General features: G+C 45.4%; 1 protein-coding gene across 4 annotated transcripts; it reads right to left on the bottom strand.

The window, feature by feature from the left end:
• Positions 1 to 627: 627 nt before the first annotated feature.
• On the bottom strand, positions 628 to 13227 carry ANP32E (acidic nuclear phosphoprotein 32 family member E). Of its 4 annotated transcripts, none has more exons than XM_083813573.1 (7): positions 12951 to 13227; positions 10962 to 11111; positions 10460 to 10582; positions 8838 to 9003; positions 7180 to 7337; positions 5285 to 5339; positions 628 to 3475 (listed from the first exon to the last, which is right to left on the bottom strand). In XM_083813573.1, the coding sequence occupies exons 1-7, from the start codon at positions 13002 to 13004 to the stop codon at positions 3411 to 3413; spliced, it is 771 nt and encodes a 256-aa protein (XP_083669699.1). In that variant the 5' UTR covers positions 13005 to 13227; the 3' UTR covers positions 628 to 3410. The 4 variants fall into 4 exon arrangements, with proteins under 4 accessions (XP_083669699.1, XP_083669698.1, XP_083669697.1 ...); XM_083813572.1 differs by having other exon boundaries at positions 628 to 3478; positions 12951 to 13226; XM_083813571.1 differs by having other exon boundaries at positions 7180 to 7340; positions 12951 to 13225.
• Positions 13228 to 13774: the final 547 nt, after the last annotated feature.

The raw sequence follows: 13774 nt of genomic DNA, 5'->3' as shown, positions 1-13774 counted from the left end.
CCTGTTTAGTTACTAGCTTTCTCAAGTGTGTCCAGAGGATTTTTGCCAAGAATGCTGGACTAATCCCAAAATAAAAACAATGCTATGTCTAGCTGTATAGGAGAAGCAGCCCCCCCCCCCCCCTTTAACATTGTTCTTGAATGAGAAGTAATTTATACACACCAAGGCAGCTACTTTGAAGGAACAGCGTTAGGCTTGCGGCTCGGGCTGCCAGACACATCAAGTCAACATTTATGAAGAGCAAAATGCAGTCTCTTGATTTTCAGTTTTGTTTCTTAAGACTCGCCAGACTTGTATAACTAAACTACACTCAAATAGTACGGATTTATAGAGTATGCAAAAGCCCTGTCAGCTCCAACGCTCATTTCTGTACTAAACTCATCTGGAAACACTAAGTGAGCCATGCAAACATCACCATGGGTTGTACATTGCGTCCTTCCTCAACCACGACAATGTTACCAAGACCTCCGATATCATTAAGCACCAGCTCTAACCCCACAACGACACACAGTTCTTGAGGCTTTTCAGTAACTGAAAAGACAACAGGAATGAAGGATTACCTCTTACTCCGTTCCTGAAGACAGACGGTATTCTCCTCTTCACAGCTGTACATACTAAAAGAAGTAATCCAATACAATAGTCTCAATTTATTTGAAATAATTCAGTTTGAAAACTTTTTTAATTTAAAATTTACAGCACACGTGGGGAGGAAACATGTTTTGTTACAACTAAAAGTTATCAGAAGAGTGCTGCAGGGTTGTTTTCTTTAATTTAACACTGTCATGGCTTTATTCAAAACACAGTTGCACAAAATCTGTTACTCCAAAGTTTAAGGAAAGAGTTTGATAAGGAACCAAAACACACTATATACATACTGCCATACAAAGAGCATTAAAATAGGACAAAACCTCTACAAAATATAAAACCCACCCTTACATATTTGCATGAAAAGACCACCCACCAAGCAAAAAAGTTTCAAAAGTTATCTGGAGGCTCTGTATTATTTATTTTTAAAAAATGCTATGCTGTTTAATTGCATGCCAAGCTGACAAATATGAAACTATACTTAGATGGTAACGCTGAGGAAAAGACAAAATTACTTAGGAAGTAAGTTTTGTGTGAGGCTCAGTTTCTGAGATGTAGCAGCCGACGCACTACACTGCAAGTTGGCTTTAGGAAGCGGTAAGTTTGCATATCTTAGGGAAAGTCTGCTAACCCCTTCTAAGTTCATTTTGTTTTGTCACATTAGCTCATTCAACGTTAAAATTGGACTTGTTTACTGAAACAAGACCGGTTCTGAAATAATTTTAATTCATCAAAATAGTAAATGTTTCCATTTAAAACTAATTTTATATGCATCAGTAAGAGATAGTTAAGGAAAACCCTGATAACGAAGTTCTTTAAAAGTACACTCTTATAAATAAGTTTTCAATCATTCGCTGAGACTAAAAAAATATAGCAAAAGGATGGGAAAACACTTCTCTATCTCAAAGCTGAACACAAAGCAACTGCCTTGAACACAGAGCCTCCATGACAAGATAGGATGTGCACTTACCTAAGGTTTCTATTCATTCAGTATTCATACACAAACACAGGAACTTAGATTGTGGTTGCAAATGTAGTTTTACCACTACTTTTCTAGTGTCTTTACAGATATTCATTAAAAAAATGCAAAACTCATTTAGTCAGTTTATTTCCAAGCATATTGCCATCTGCCTGACTCATTTCATTCAGATGCCTTTAATGGCTGGCTATGCTTTACAGCTACATGAGAAACTATGATTTAAGGCTCTATTTGGGGGGAAAAAAACACACACAAGAAATTGGGCTTCGCAGAACTTCAACCCTGCAGTATCTAAACTTGATTTAAGAGCTGGAAGTCACATTTAAAGTCTGCTAGTGTGTGAAATACCTTATTAAATATTCACAAGTAACCGATCTATGGGTGACTGACTCTTACTTAGGTCCAGGAAATCTCCCTCTTCCCCACCCTTGGTGTCTTCCCCAGTTTAATGACAGCTATTGTCAGCCAAGACAGATACAAAAATAAGTCTCTTGAATAAAGCTGTGTGTGATATTTGGTTCAGTACCTACGTGAAACAATGTAAATTAGTTTTATATCAAGACTACTGCTTTAAATCCAAATCATGACTGAAAGAGGAATGCTGTGTGTTTGAAATTGTTTTGCAGTGGCTCAAATGGAAAACATGAATCCCTTGGGGCAGAATTATTACGACCTGTTGGTCACAACCAGGCTGCTAGAAAAGAGCTTGTCTGCATGTCTCCTGCACTTGCCACCAACTTGCAATGGAACAAGTTTCTGCAGCCGTTCAATATATAAAAAAAAAACCCTAAGCTATTAATTAGTATTATACATGGACTTGAATGTTTTGGCTACAACCAGATTAAAAAATTTAAAAGGTGACCTGCAAAGAAAGACTAACTTATGTGCACCTTTCCCCCTTTAATGATTCTAGAAAAGTGGGGGGGGGGGTTGTTGGAAAAGTGTGCTTGAAGGAGTTACCCGTTAACTTCTGCATTAGAAATGCATATATTTTATAGCCAAGCACAATGATTGTTGCAGAATTCCTGAAGTGACAATGCAAGAGCTAAGTGAGTGAAAGTTTAACCACCGCTTTCTGCAAAATGGTTTCAAACTACGGATTATTTGCTTCTGTTAATATCTGCAGCGACCACGTATTTTGGAGAAAAGTTTAAGGATTACAACCCTCTCAGTTTGCCAAGATACATTCTTGAAGGTATCCCTAGCAAACACTGAACTTCTGAACAAGCAGGAAAAAAAAGATCTTCTGAAACCCACTTAAGCTTTGCAATGCTAACATGCAAAACAGGGTAGAAGACTTTAAAAGTTACAGGAGTCACCTTTTAAAAAGCTGAAATAAACTGTAATCTAGTTGTTGGTTTCCAATAGAATCCCTGGTGAACTCAGACTTCAGTCAATTCCTCATTAGAAACAGACCTGAACTTGCCACATAGCATTTCTGAGTTCAGCTTTTTAAGTATAAAAACTTTAAAATCTTGAAGGAAATCCATGATATTAAATCCATGTAAGATGGGCGTTTTAACTCTGGGGAAATGATAACCAACACAGCAAGCTTGTATAAAATTAAAGAGCTCCAAACAAAACTCTAGGGGGAAAACCTGACAATGGCTTCAGTGACTATAGGGCTGAAAATTGTTTTCTACATATAGGTTCACTACCAGGCTATTTATTGTATCTTATTTGGAATGATAAAAAGGGCAAGAATAGTAAAACCACACTTCTCCTATAAAAAGTTAACATATCTTCTGTAGGGACATCTATGGTACATGGAGACATACAGATCTGCATAATCACTATTGCGTATTCTGTAACTTAAGAGTCTGGTCCTACTCGTGTCTATGACAAATTAATCATCCTCTTCCTCGCCTTCATCTTCAGGGTCTCGTTTCCTCTTCTCCCCTCGAATACCCTCTGCTAAGGAAAAGAGGTACGGCATAGATCTCATTATGTTCTGTTCAGACATCACAAACAACGTTAAAGCATTTAGAAAGAGGTAATGGAAACAGATTGCTGTTTGTAGTTAATGCATTCACCACTGCAACGTCCCCGAGTTGCTTATGGCTCTCAAAAAAGATCAGTTTACATTCCTCTGAATAATTCATGCAGGCCATATTCAACTAAATACAAGCTAAGCACGTGATGTTCCATAAGGAATTATAAATACACTTCATATTGGTAAATGGTTGTTAACATATATTTAAGAACTAAAATGGAAATAGTATTTTTTGCATTTCGCTGACTTTAAGGTTTCAAAGGTGTGTAAACTCCACCCAAAACCCACCAGTTCCTGTCGATACCAAATGCAACACGCTCTCTCCTCTCTCCAGTCGATCAACTGCTCCGAGCATCTTGCATAAAAATCTTTCAGCTTATTCTTAGAAATATGCCTAATTCAGTCAGTGGACTATGCGCTCTTGTGGTGAAATCATGAAATGCAATTTCGTCAAATCTAATAGATTTATTTTCCAGCAGTCATTTCCTGGCTAATTAGCCATCCTGAGCGCCTACTTTGTTGTCTTAATAGATCTGAATGCTGCGTTTGTAAGAAGTGAGGAACTTAGCATCACTGCTGCAGAATTTCAGTTTTTCGAGCGCAAGATACATCTCCCCAGACTGCTCCATTAAGCCGAGCATACAAATCAGGTGGGGACTAGCCTAGCGAGAAATTTTAAAAATCCCAGGATTCATCTGCATTTTACACAGCCACGGAAGAGGGCTTCAGGACTACAAGGGAACACAGAACTCTGCAGCTATGGATCGCTTGAAGATTAGAACATAGATGCTAACCGTTAAAAAAAGTGAAGTTCTGGAACAGTCTTCTAAGAAAAAAAAAAAAGACCAGAGGGAAAAGCCAGCTGATTTTAAGATGAAGCTTGATACTTGTAGTTTTGAAAGGACTTCAGCAACCCGTAATAGCAGGGCAGTCCTACCCAGTGCAACCTCACCACTTGTAACACAGACGCACACAAGAGAGTAACGCCTCCTGCCACCCACTCCGCAGAATACCCTGGTATCTGCGCAAGGTTCGAGGATAAACCTTCTGCAATACAGCAATTCCCGCTCCAGTCCGCCGGAGCAGACGAGGAGCTTCAAACATAAGGCTGGGCCTGACCCTGAAAGGCTTCCAAACCTCAAACCACGTGGAAACAAAGAGCGAGTAACATGTTTGTCCTGTTTATTTTCTCACAGCTCCTTTTTCAGTATTAAAAGACAAAATTAGTTATTGTATGAAAAAAAGGCTCAAGTAACCCACTTCTTGCAAACAGAACATTTGAAAGCTAGCAAAGGAACTGCATCAGCCCACAAGAACGCCGCTTTTTCGACATCAGCTTTCTATATGATATCTTCTTAAAGCAGGATGCCACACACGGGCGTTTTTTTTTTTTTTTTTTTGCAAGCTTTCAACTATTTTGTGTCTGACACAGGGACTGAAAGCAATGAAATTAAGAAGTTACAACCACTGATAAAAAGACTAGATAGAAAAAAAAACAGGCTGAATGTATATAAGCCATTAGACGGTATACTGGATTGAGCTTGCATCCTAGGAGCTACCTCTAAATAGAGGGTTTCACTGAGGAAGCCACTCTTAGTTTGATAAGGGGAAAAGATACAGCTACTGCTGCTGCTAGGGCTTCGCCAGGGAAGCCTCTGTTGCATTAAACAAGGTATTTTAAGGTATTTTAATTGGATGTGAAACTTGCAAATTATTAGAGGACTTACCTTCTTCCTCTTCATCACCTCCTTCTTCAACATAGTCGTCATCATCGTCTTCATCCTTTAAAAAAATGGCGAAATACTTTTAAAATTGCACTATACATAAACTTTGCTTAAATGCTGATCTTAGCAGAAATTAAAAAAAAAGCAGAACAACGAATATCTTCACAAAATCATGGTTTCTATGCCAAATGAAGTAAGTAGGTGGGGTGGGTTGTGGTTTTTTTCCTTATTATTTTTTAAGCTCATAGCTGAAAAAAACATAAAACAATTGACCAGCAGAAGCCCCCAAAATTAAACGATGGTGCAAGATCTTTGTTCTACTGGCACAATGTCAAGCCTCGAAGACAAATTTACGTCTCATTTTCATATGCATCTGGCTCCATCAAATTTTATACATAGGGTAATGGAACAAGTCAAAATGTAAAAACATTAAAGGGCCCATCTGACATTTGCCCTGAGAACACAGGAATTAAAAACCACTCTGGAGTAATTCACTGCAATTAGAATGGGACACGATTTTGTTCTCCAAAATGGCAGACTAGAACTCTTTCTAGTTCTAGTCTAGAGACAACAACTCTTTTCTTTCAGCTCTTCATACAGCCCCTTGACCACCACCTGTTTCTTTTCTAAAGAAATACAAAATTCAAACTCAGCATCTGGTTTTGTTGCATCGTCATCAGAAGTGCCACAGCTCTCAACTCCTCCAACATCTTCATAGCTACCTTGGTTATTCCTAGCCACCTACCACCCAGAGCACATACCCTATAGGCCGTGCAAGTAATCCCCAATATCCTTCCATCACACGTTGTTCACGTTCACAAGAACATCCTAAGATCTCAGCTTCAAAATAGACTTAGTTTTAGCCCCATGAATTGTGTTACAGCCTCCCAACACTACAGGAAACAGCAAATCGTTAAAAGAACGAAACAAGGAACGCCGAAGAAGAGTTTGCGTTGAGATTTTCTGCACATCCACTGCAAACGCAGCTGCTATGATGTAAACTGTTATCAAAAGTAAGAGAAATGGATGTGATGCCCAGTTTTTGATCTGAAATTGGAGACTTGCATGCAAAACCCAAGCCAGATGCGTTCTCCAACTGAAACCCTTGGAGCTGTCAAGAAAGAGGACTGAATCGGGGCTCCTGGGTTTTGCTTCTGTGAAACAACCATTTAGACATGACCAGCTTATTTCTACAAGAACCCATCCATAACCTAGGGTGTTTATTTTCTTATTAAGTGTGTTTTCTTATCCTAGCTTAATATTCCTCCATTTACTCTGAAGCACAGTATCACTTAAAAGATCCTAGGGGATATTTTTGACAGCTTTTCAACGCGACCGCTAGGAAAATTTTCAAGTGAGTACACAGGAAAAAAACAACAGTATTTATAACAGAAAAAAATAATGACTTTTCCTTCATTTCATCTTACTTGAAGTGTCGGTGATGTGATCCAACCTCAACCATCCTGCGTGATTCCGTGTTGTTGCTGCATTCTCTTCTTTTACAAGACTAACATAGCTTCAGTTTTCCAAAATAAGTTAATTTATTCTAATTTATATTTCTATTTTGACGGTTTAATTGGTAGTAGTGCATAGTTCCAAAACATCAGGGAAAACTGATGCTTTAGTTTACAGAGAATAAAGAGGCTCTGGCATCCTGCAGCCCTAAGGGGCGGGATAAAAGTGAGGCACGTTTGGGAAGTCAGCCAGAAGCACCTTCGTACCTGACAGCCACCACTCACGTCCACGTCAACGCCTCCTATTTCAGCGACAGCAACGTTCTCCCTAAAATATCTCCCTGCATCTACACCGCACTCACTGCCTGCATGTTTAAATTAACGCAAACATCCGTATGCAGTTTCTCTTCCTTTCTTGCGTTTGGAAGAGTCGGCTAACTTTACCTGAATCTCCTCTTTCATCAGGTAGGAAAGACCAACCTCCTCCTCCTCCTCTTCACCTTCCCCCAAATCTGAACCTCCATCATCTTCATCATCTTCCTCTTCATACTCTCCTGGAGGACCAGCTTCATCCTCATCTTCATCATTGTCGTCTTCATCTCCTTCTGAAATGAAATACACGCTCATATGTATATGCTAAAAATTAAATTTCATTAACTCCTCTTTATGCAAGTTAATATATGCCAGGCTAAGCTAGTTGTAACTTTTTTTTTCCACAAGGTTATTTTTTTTTTTAAATGCAGGTAATGTGGGAAACAAGTATGATTTAAATAAAGTTAATCTTTGTAATTTTTTTTTCCCTTGAAGAAAGGCTACCAACTTTTTTACATCACAAGCTTCAGGCAAAATTCTCGATGCCTGAAGCAGCTGTGTATGCAAACTCCTGCAAGGGAGCTGAAATTTAGTCAGTGGAAGAGAAGCTTGTCTGTAGAATCAAACCCTACCAATATTTAAAGGCAAAACCAGCGCAACATATTACATTTATCTGGTTTTTAATCACTTACTAGTAACTATGAAGCACCTACGGTTGCAAAGTGCTGATCTCTCATTTCTTTTCTGTCTGGAGCACAATCACGTTCACAGTTGCAGCGACGTGAATTAGAAGAAGTGACAAGGTGACTGAACGATTCATTTTCAAGTTAAGAGCCTATTAATCGATTTTCCACTACTGGGTTTATTTTCATATTCCAGGTAGAGACATTTGGCTTTCACCAGGCCGTTTTATGCGCAGACTTCCAAACTTTGATGTGCGACTACTACTTGGCAGCAGCAGCTACTGGCTAACGACTTAAGGGCAGGAGAAAACACCAAGAAACCCGTCGTAAACAGGTACGACCCAAATCTAGCTAGTTTTTTCTCTGGATATCTGGATGTGTGTGTGACTCTGCACCATAACAGCAGCCCTGTCCTATTTGCTAGCAGCATTTAGGCACGTTTTAGGTATTTTCTCCTTACAGCTTCAACTGTGTCAGTCATCTGCTGAGCCAAGGACGTTTACAGAGCAGCACACGTGCCCCCATCCCTGCAATCGCATCAACGCGGGATTCGCAGCCAGGCGCTGACAGGCCTGTACCTAAGGGTTTCACTTGGAATCTAACAACGGGGGAAAAAACAGGAATAACCTCATTACTGATTAAGACTGAGGTCAGATCAAAAGGAACCGTAGGCTTTTTATACAGAAATCCCTACTGTGCAATGGGACTGGAACCATCGCCTTCATCTTACACTTCTTCCGTGGGCAGAAACAGTAAAACTAAGTTTTTCAGACAAAATAACAAGTTTGCCCCTTGGCTTCCTATCAGTAGTGCTAAAGTGAGTTACTACTGGCAATAATGTATTTTGAGAACGTATCTATCTTTGCAACAATATCTTTACTCATGTTTCCTTACACTTAACAGGCTTCTGTAACAGCACTCAAAACCTTTGACAGGAGTTTCCCTTCCCTACAAGTTTGTTAACACCAAACGCACTGGAGAAGCATGCCTCAGGAACAAGAGCACAGGACGATGCTCAAGCATTCCCGAAGTCCCGATACCCCGTGCCACATTTACGTCTTTATTACAGTAAACTATTTCTATCCGCAGTTGAATTCATGAAGTTACCCTCATCATCCTCATCTTCTGAGTCCGGCGCCTCATTATCTTCCTGATCAAATCCGTCTAGGTACGTGATTTGCTGAAGCAGATCAAAAATGCTGTCTCTGTAATCCTCAAGGTTTGTAATCTCACAGCTGAACAGGTCAAGGCTCTTCAAGTTTTTAAGATTTTGCTGAAAATAAATGAAAAGGTTTTTTGCCCCTTGTCTTCTTGATACAACCACACGGTTCCTCAAGTTACTAGTGCTGCCGTAGCCCAAATGCAGTTAACCACGGCCAGGTACAGGATTTATTTTATCCCCATCCCCTCCTATTCAGTATTTTGCTCCCCATTTGGTACAAACTTCAGTTCAACATCCTGGTTGCAGTAGCTAGATCTGCAAAAGCGTTCTCAAGAGGAGTTCAACTCCACAGCATGCCCAACGCATCCATGGAGCGCCAGACCACCACGTACACACTGCACAGCACATATTTGGGGTTGTTTTTTTGTTTTGTTTCCATAGCCTGCTTTTGTTCATGCAGCCATGGGCAAAAACTTAGCTCCAGCAGCCTTCCAGTAAACAGTTTGCCTAATTTAATTACAGGCATCTTGCAAGGAGCAAGCGAGAGGCACTTGGTAGGATTTATAATGACACTACCAAATTTGCTTCCCAAGCAGGAACAATGAGACAACTGATCGGGATTCTTCTCACCTTCCAGACTTCACACACACACAGAACGAGCCACCTGCACAGCTTGGCAAGCAGCTAAGATCTAAATAAAAGCGTTTCTTCTGTAAAGCACTGGAACCACGCTACTTGCTCTCCTAACTGCTAGGTTAGAGCACCGCGAAAGCAGACAGAGAACCTCGGAGAAGTTTTACAAGTATGCAGGCTGTACCGAAGTCCTAATAAAAACCAGAACGCTGGCAAAATGGGTGCACAGATCGGGGAGTGACAGACGTCGGCAGCTCCCTCCCACGTTTCAGTAACCTACTACTTGCGCTGCTCAGGTACACTCCCAGCCAGCCGCCTCAGACACACATCCTAATCACTTCACAGTTTAATGAAAGCTTATATTTTGTCTAATAAGCAACTGCCGTATCTTCGCAAACGAACACAAGAGGATTAGCAACACGTAACTTGGCTACTCTTCTATCAAAGACAAAACAGAAGCTCAAGAATCTCTTCCTCAGTACATCCCATTACTGACAGAGAAGGAATTTTACAGTGCTACGTTTACAAGGACTGTCTCTAAAAGGCATGACATTGAGTTAATCAAGTCGGGACCAGCTGGAATACTGACAAACCTAAAATACCACAGTGTCCTCTCACCTGAGACAGCAAGGGAAAAATACAGAGAGAACATAGGACAGGTAAGAAAGGAAACTTCATTTTGGACACCTTTCAGCAGGGCTGAACAGGGATACGAGCAGCCAAAATACGTCACATTTCATCTCCGGACTTGATGATTTCTTACATTGTGTTACTTTAACCCCCCCGTTTTCCGTTTCATTTCTCCTGCTTAAAAAGGTGCCTCACATGCAGCCCTTGCAGCCGTTTCTACCACTCTACTGCAAACATTTATCGATTAAAAAATAGCATTCATTCCTTTTAAATTCTCAGTTTGCCCCTCTCGCTTCATACTTACAAGAGCTTCCACAGTGCCGAGATCTTTGATTTTGTTGCCACTTAGATTTAGATATGTGAGATTCGGACACCTTTCCGCAAGGACCTCCAGGCCTCCTGAAATGATGTTGTCGCTCAGCTCCAACTAGCACACAGAGAAAGCGAAGCGATTAAACGGCTGGCTTCTGCCCGTTCCTTTGAGTTTACAGCTGATAATTACAGAAGTACTCCTTAGATACCCAAACCCACGAAATCTCAGGTTTTCGGCTGGCAGAACGCAAAGCACTGGGACTCACAGCACTCCCTCAGCACCCGGGGACACAGCCACCCTCCACACCTTTCCCAGATGAGCATTTACCTCTCTAGGAGCCATTGACCAAGCCCAATTTGGCCATAATTAGCTAGAAAAACTTTCACTGAACCCTCATAAAGCAGCCTGGGTGATACACGAGCCCCACGAGGCGCAGCCCAGGGCTTTTACTTCCCCGCTCACGCCGCCTCGGCAGGCGAGGGACAACACGTACCTTTCGGAGCTTGCTCAACGTGGGGAGCTTGGCCAGCGACGTCAGCTGGACGTTGGCCATGCTAAGAAACTCAAGTTCTTTGAACGAGTCATTCAGGCCTTCGATTTCCCCGTTGCTGGACCGGCAGTTATCGAGCACCAACTCTGTCACCTTCAAACAGGATATCGAGTCACTCGGCAGCTGGAGGAACGCCGCTAAGCCGCGCGTCGCGCCCAAACCGCGACCCGAGAGCCCCAGCTCGGCCCCCGAAAACAAGCAGGGGAGGCGCAGCCTCGGCGTTTGAGCACCTGGGGTTCAGCTGCTGGCGTGGAAGGTGGCAAAAATGCCACCACCACCTGGTTCCTGCCCTCGGTCGGGGCAGGAGCTGTTGCTGGTTTCACACCCGAGCAGTCCACCAGCTCGCTCCTGACTTCCACGCGTTTACTCGCGCGATTTGAATCGTTAAAGCCGTTCGGTTTCGCTCGGGATCCAAAACCTCCTGGCTCCGGATTATTTTAGCAGTGAGCTCCGCAGGTTAATTAAGCCCAATTAAATAACTTCCTCGTGCCAATGCCGCTAAAACAACCAGATAATCAATGCAGGTCGCCTGCTTCGAGAAGAGGTAACAAGGAGCAGCTAATTAATTTAAAAATCATCTCATCCTTTGTGGAGCACACCCCTCGTTAGGAAGGACATTAATAAGGCCACCGTTCCCTCCTCCTGCACACTTTCAACTAAAGCAATCTGAAGGCTGCCTCCTCGTGCTGCAGGAGCATCCGGGGCGCACCATTTGTCAACTTCACGTGGAGCCCCCAGCACCGACGTGGCTTTCGCCCAGGACCAGCACCCCGGAGCCGTGCACCCTTTCCAAAACCACCACCGGGGCAGAGGGGGCCCCGACGATGCCTCCGGCGGCGCAAACCCAGGCCTTTAGCGATACCTGCCCCCGATAAGCTCACCGAGGCACGTGCTGATGAGCCCGACCGACACTTGCAGGCACTTTTGCAGATTCCCCCCCCCGGGTTTGGTCGGGCTCTCCCTGCAGCTCTGGACTTTACTCTTGGGGCGAGCGCGTCGTGCCGCTCCGCAGCGTCCTCGCTGCCCTCCACGCAGGGGCATCCGCGGGACCCCGGGCCCACGGCCCCAAAAAGCGGCTGGGGAAGCCGAGCAGCAGCCCAGGTCTTCGGCTCAAATGTTGAGGGTTTAAGGTTTTTTTTTTTTATTATTATTATTATTATTTTTAAAGAAGCTTCCTTAGAAATGAGAAGTTGGAGGGAGGGCGCAAAGCACGGCGACGCCGCTCGGGACTTTCAGCAACTCGCTGCGGAGCCAGGGGGGCTCAAAGCCCCGATGGGGGCTCGCAGCTGGGACCCCCCACCCCAAAAAAAAGTGCCCCCAGAAAAATCCCCCCACCCGAAAGCCCCCCTAAAAAATACACCCGCAGAAAACATTCCCCTCCAAAAACAAGCCCAGGGGTCGCAGGAGGTGGCCGGGAGCTACCAGGGAGGGCAGAAAACCCACAGAACATCGTGGGGAGCATAAATTTTTAAAAATATATACGTTAATAGGAATAGTAAGAGTGGGGAGGATGTCATTTAAGATGGACTCGGTGCGGCTGTGCCCTGTTTACGACAGCCGCGCACACGCAAGTTCAGCCCGACGAGGCGAATTGGGGGAGGAATATTCTTAAAAAAATAAACAGCAATAATAAAGAAATAACCCCCCCAGGGCACGGACTGGGGGAAAGTTGGGGAGGCGGCCGCGAGCCCCGACCCCCCCACACACCCCCCCCAAACCCCCTCAGCAAACTTCGGGGGGCGCAGAGCGGGCGAGAAGCGGGGTCCGGGGGGGGCCCCGCCGCCTTCCCCCCCCTCGGGGCCGGCTCCTGCGCCACGGCTGACCCAGATTCGGCGGCGCCGAGGGGGGAGCGAGGCCGGGCCCTGGCGGCCCGGGGCCTCCGGGGAAGGCAGCGCGGCCGCCCCCCGCCCCCCCTCCCCGCCGCCCGCTCACCTCCTCCGGCGCCTGGTTCCTCAACTCCAGGTTGATGCGCTTCTTCATCTCCATCGCCCTCCTCCTCCTCGTCCTCCTCCTAGCGGCCCCGCGGCGGTGAGGGAGGGTGGCCCGGCGCTGCTGCGGCCGCCGCCTAAGAGGGAGCCGCGTGTGGGCAGGGGAAGGCCGCGGGCAGCCGCCGCCGCCGGCCCGCTCCGCGCGCAGCTCCGAGCCCTTCAATGGCCGCTCGCACACTGAGCCTCCATGACATGGCGCACGGCGCCCCCGCCCAGGGGCGGGGCTTCCTCCGCGCTACCGCCGCTCTCATTGGCCCCGCGCCGCCGCCGCGGGGGAGCGACGCGCGATTGGCTGGGGGAGCTGTCCGTCTGGCGGCGCGGTGCTTTAAAGGAGGGGGGGGTGAGCGCGCGCGCGGGAAGGGCGCGCGCCGCGGGGTTTGCGTGCGCGGGGCGGTTGCACGCGGGGCTTTGCACGCGCTTTGCACGCGTGTTCGTGGGGTTTTGGGGGTTTTGCACGCGTGTTCCGTGCAGGGGAGCGGGCTGCCGAGGGGACGCGCTGCAAGCCGCCTCGTGCACGTGGCCGTTTGCTCGCCCGCTTGCACGCGGCGGGCGCTGCGCGGGGGGGGTGTCGCAGGTTTGTTTGCCCACGGGTGAGCGTTGCACGCGTGGGAGGTTGCGGGTGGGGGGCTGCGCGGCCCGTTGCATCGGGCATGAGGGGGATTGGAGGGGTTGCGTGAGTGCTTTTGCAATGTGGAGGCACGGTTCTGCAGTTGAGGGGTTGCGTGCGCGGTTGCACAAGGGGGCTGCGGGCTGGGGTTTGCAGGGCTG

Source organism: Anser anser, assembly GCF_964211835.1.
Source record: "Anser anser genome assembly, chromosome: 28".
Lineage (NCBI taxonomy): Eukaryota > Metazoa > Chordata > Aves > Anseriformes > Anatidae > Anser > Anser anser.
The sequence above is the reverse complement of the archived record's forward strand: the minus strand, read 5'-3'. Positions and strand labels throughout refer to the sequence as shown.

Excerpts from the sequence above, each read along its gene's own strand:
- ANP32E (XM_083813574.1), bottom strand. The coding sequence starts at position 13,004 with ATGGAGATGAAGAAGCGCATCAACCTGGAGTTGAGGAACCAGGCGCCG. Across the intron at positions 9,004-10,459 it reads TCGGCACTGTGGAAGCTCTT|CAAAATCTTAAAAACTTGAA; the intron begins GTAAGTATGAAG and ends ATTTATTTTCAG. Across the intron at positions 7,341-8,837 it reads AGAAGATGAGGATGATGAGG|AAGGAGATGAAGACGACAAT; the intron begins GTAACTTCATGA and ends ATTTCATTTCAG.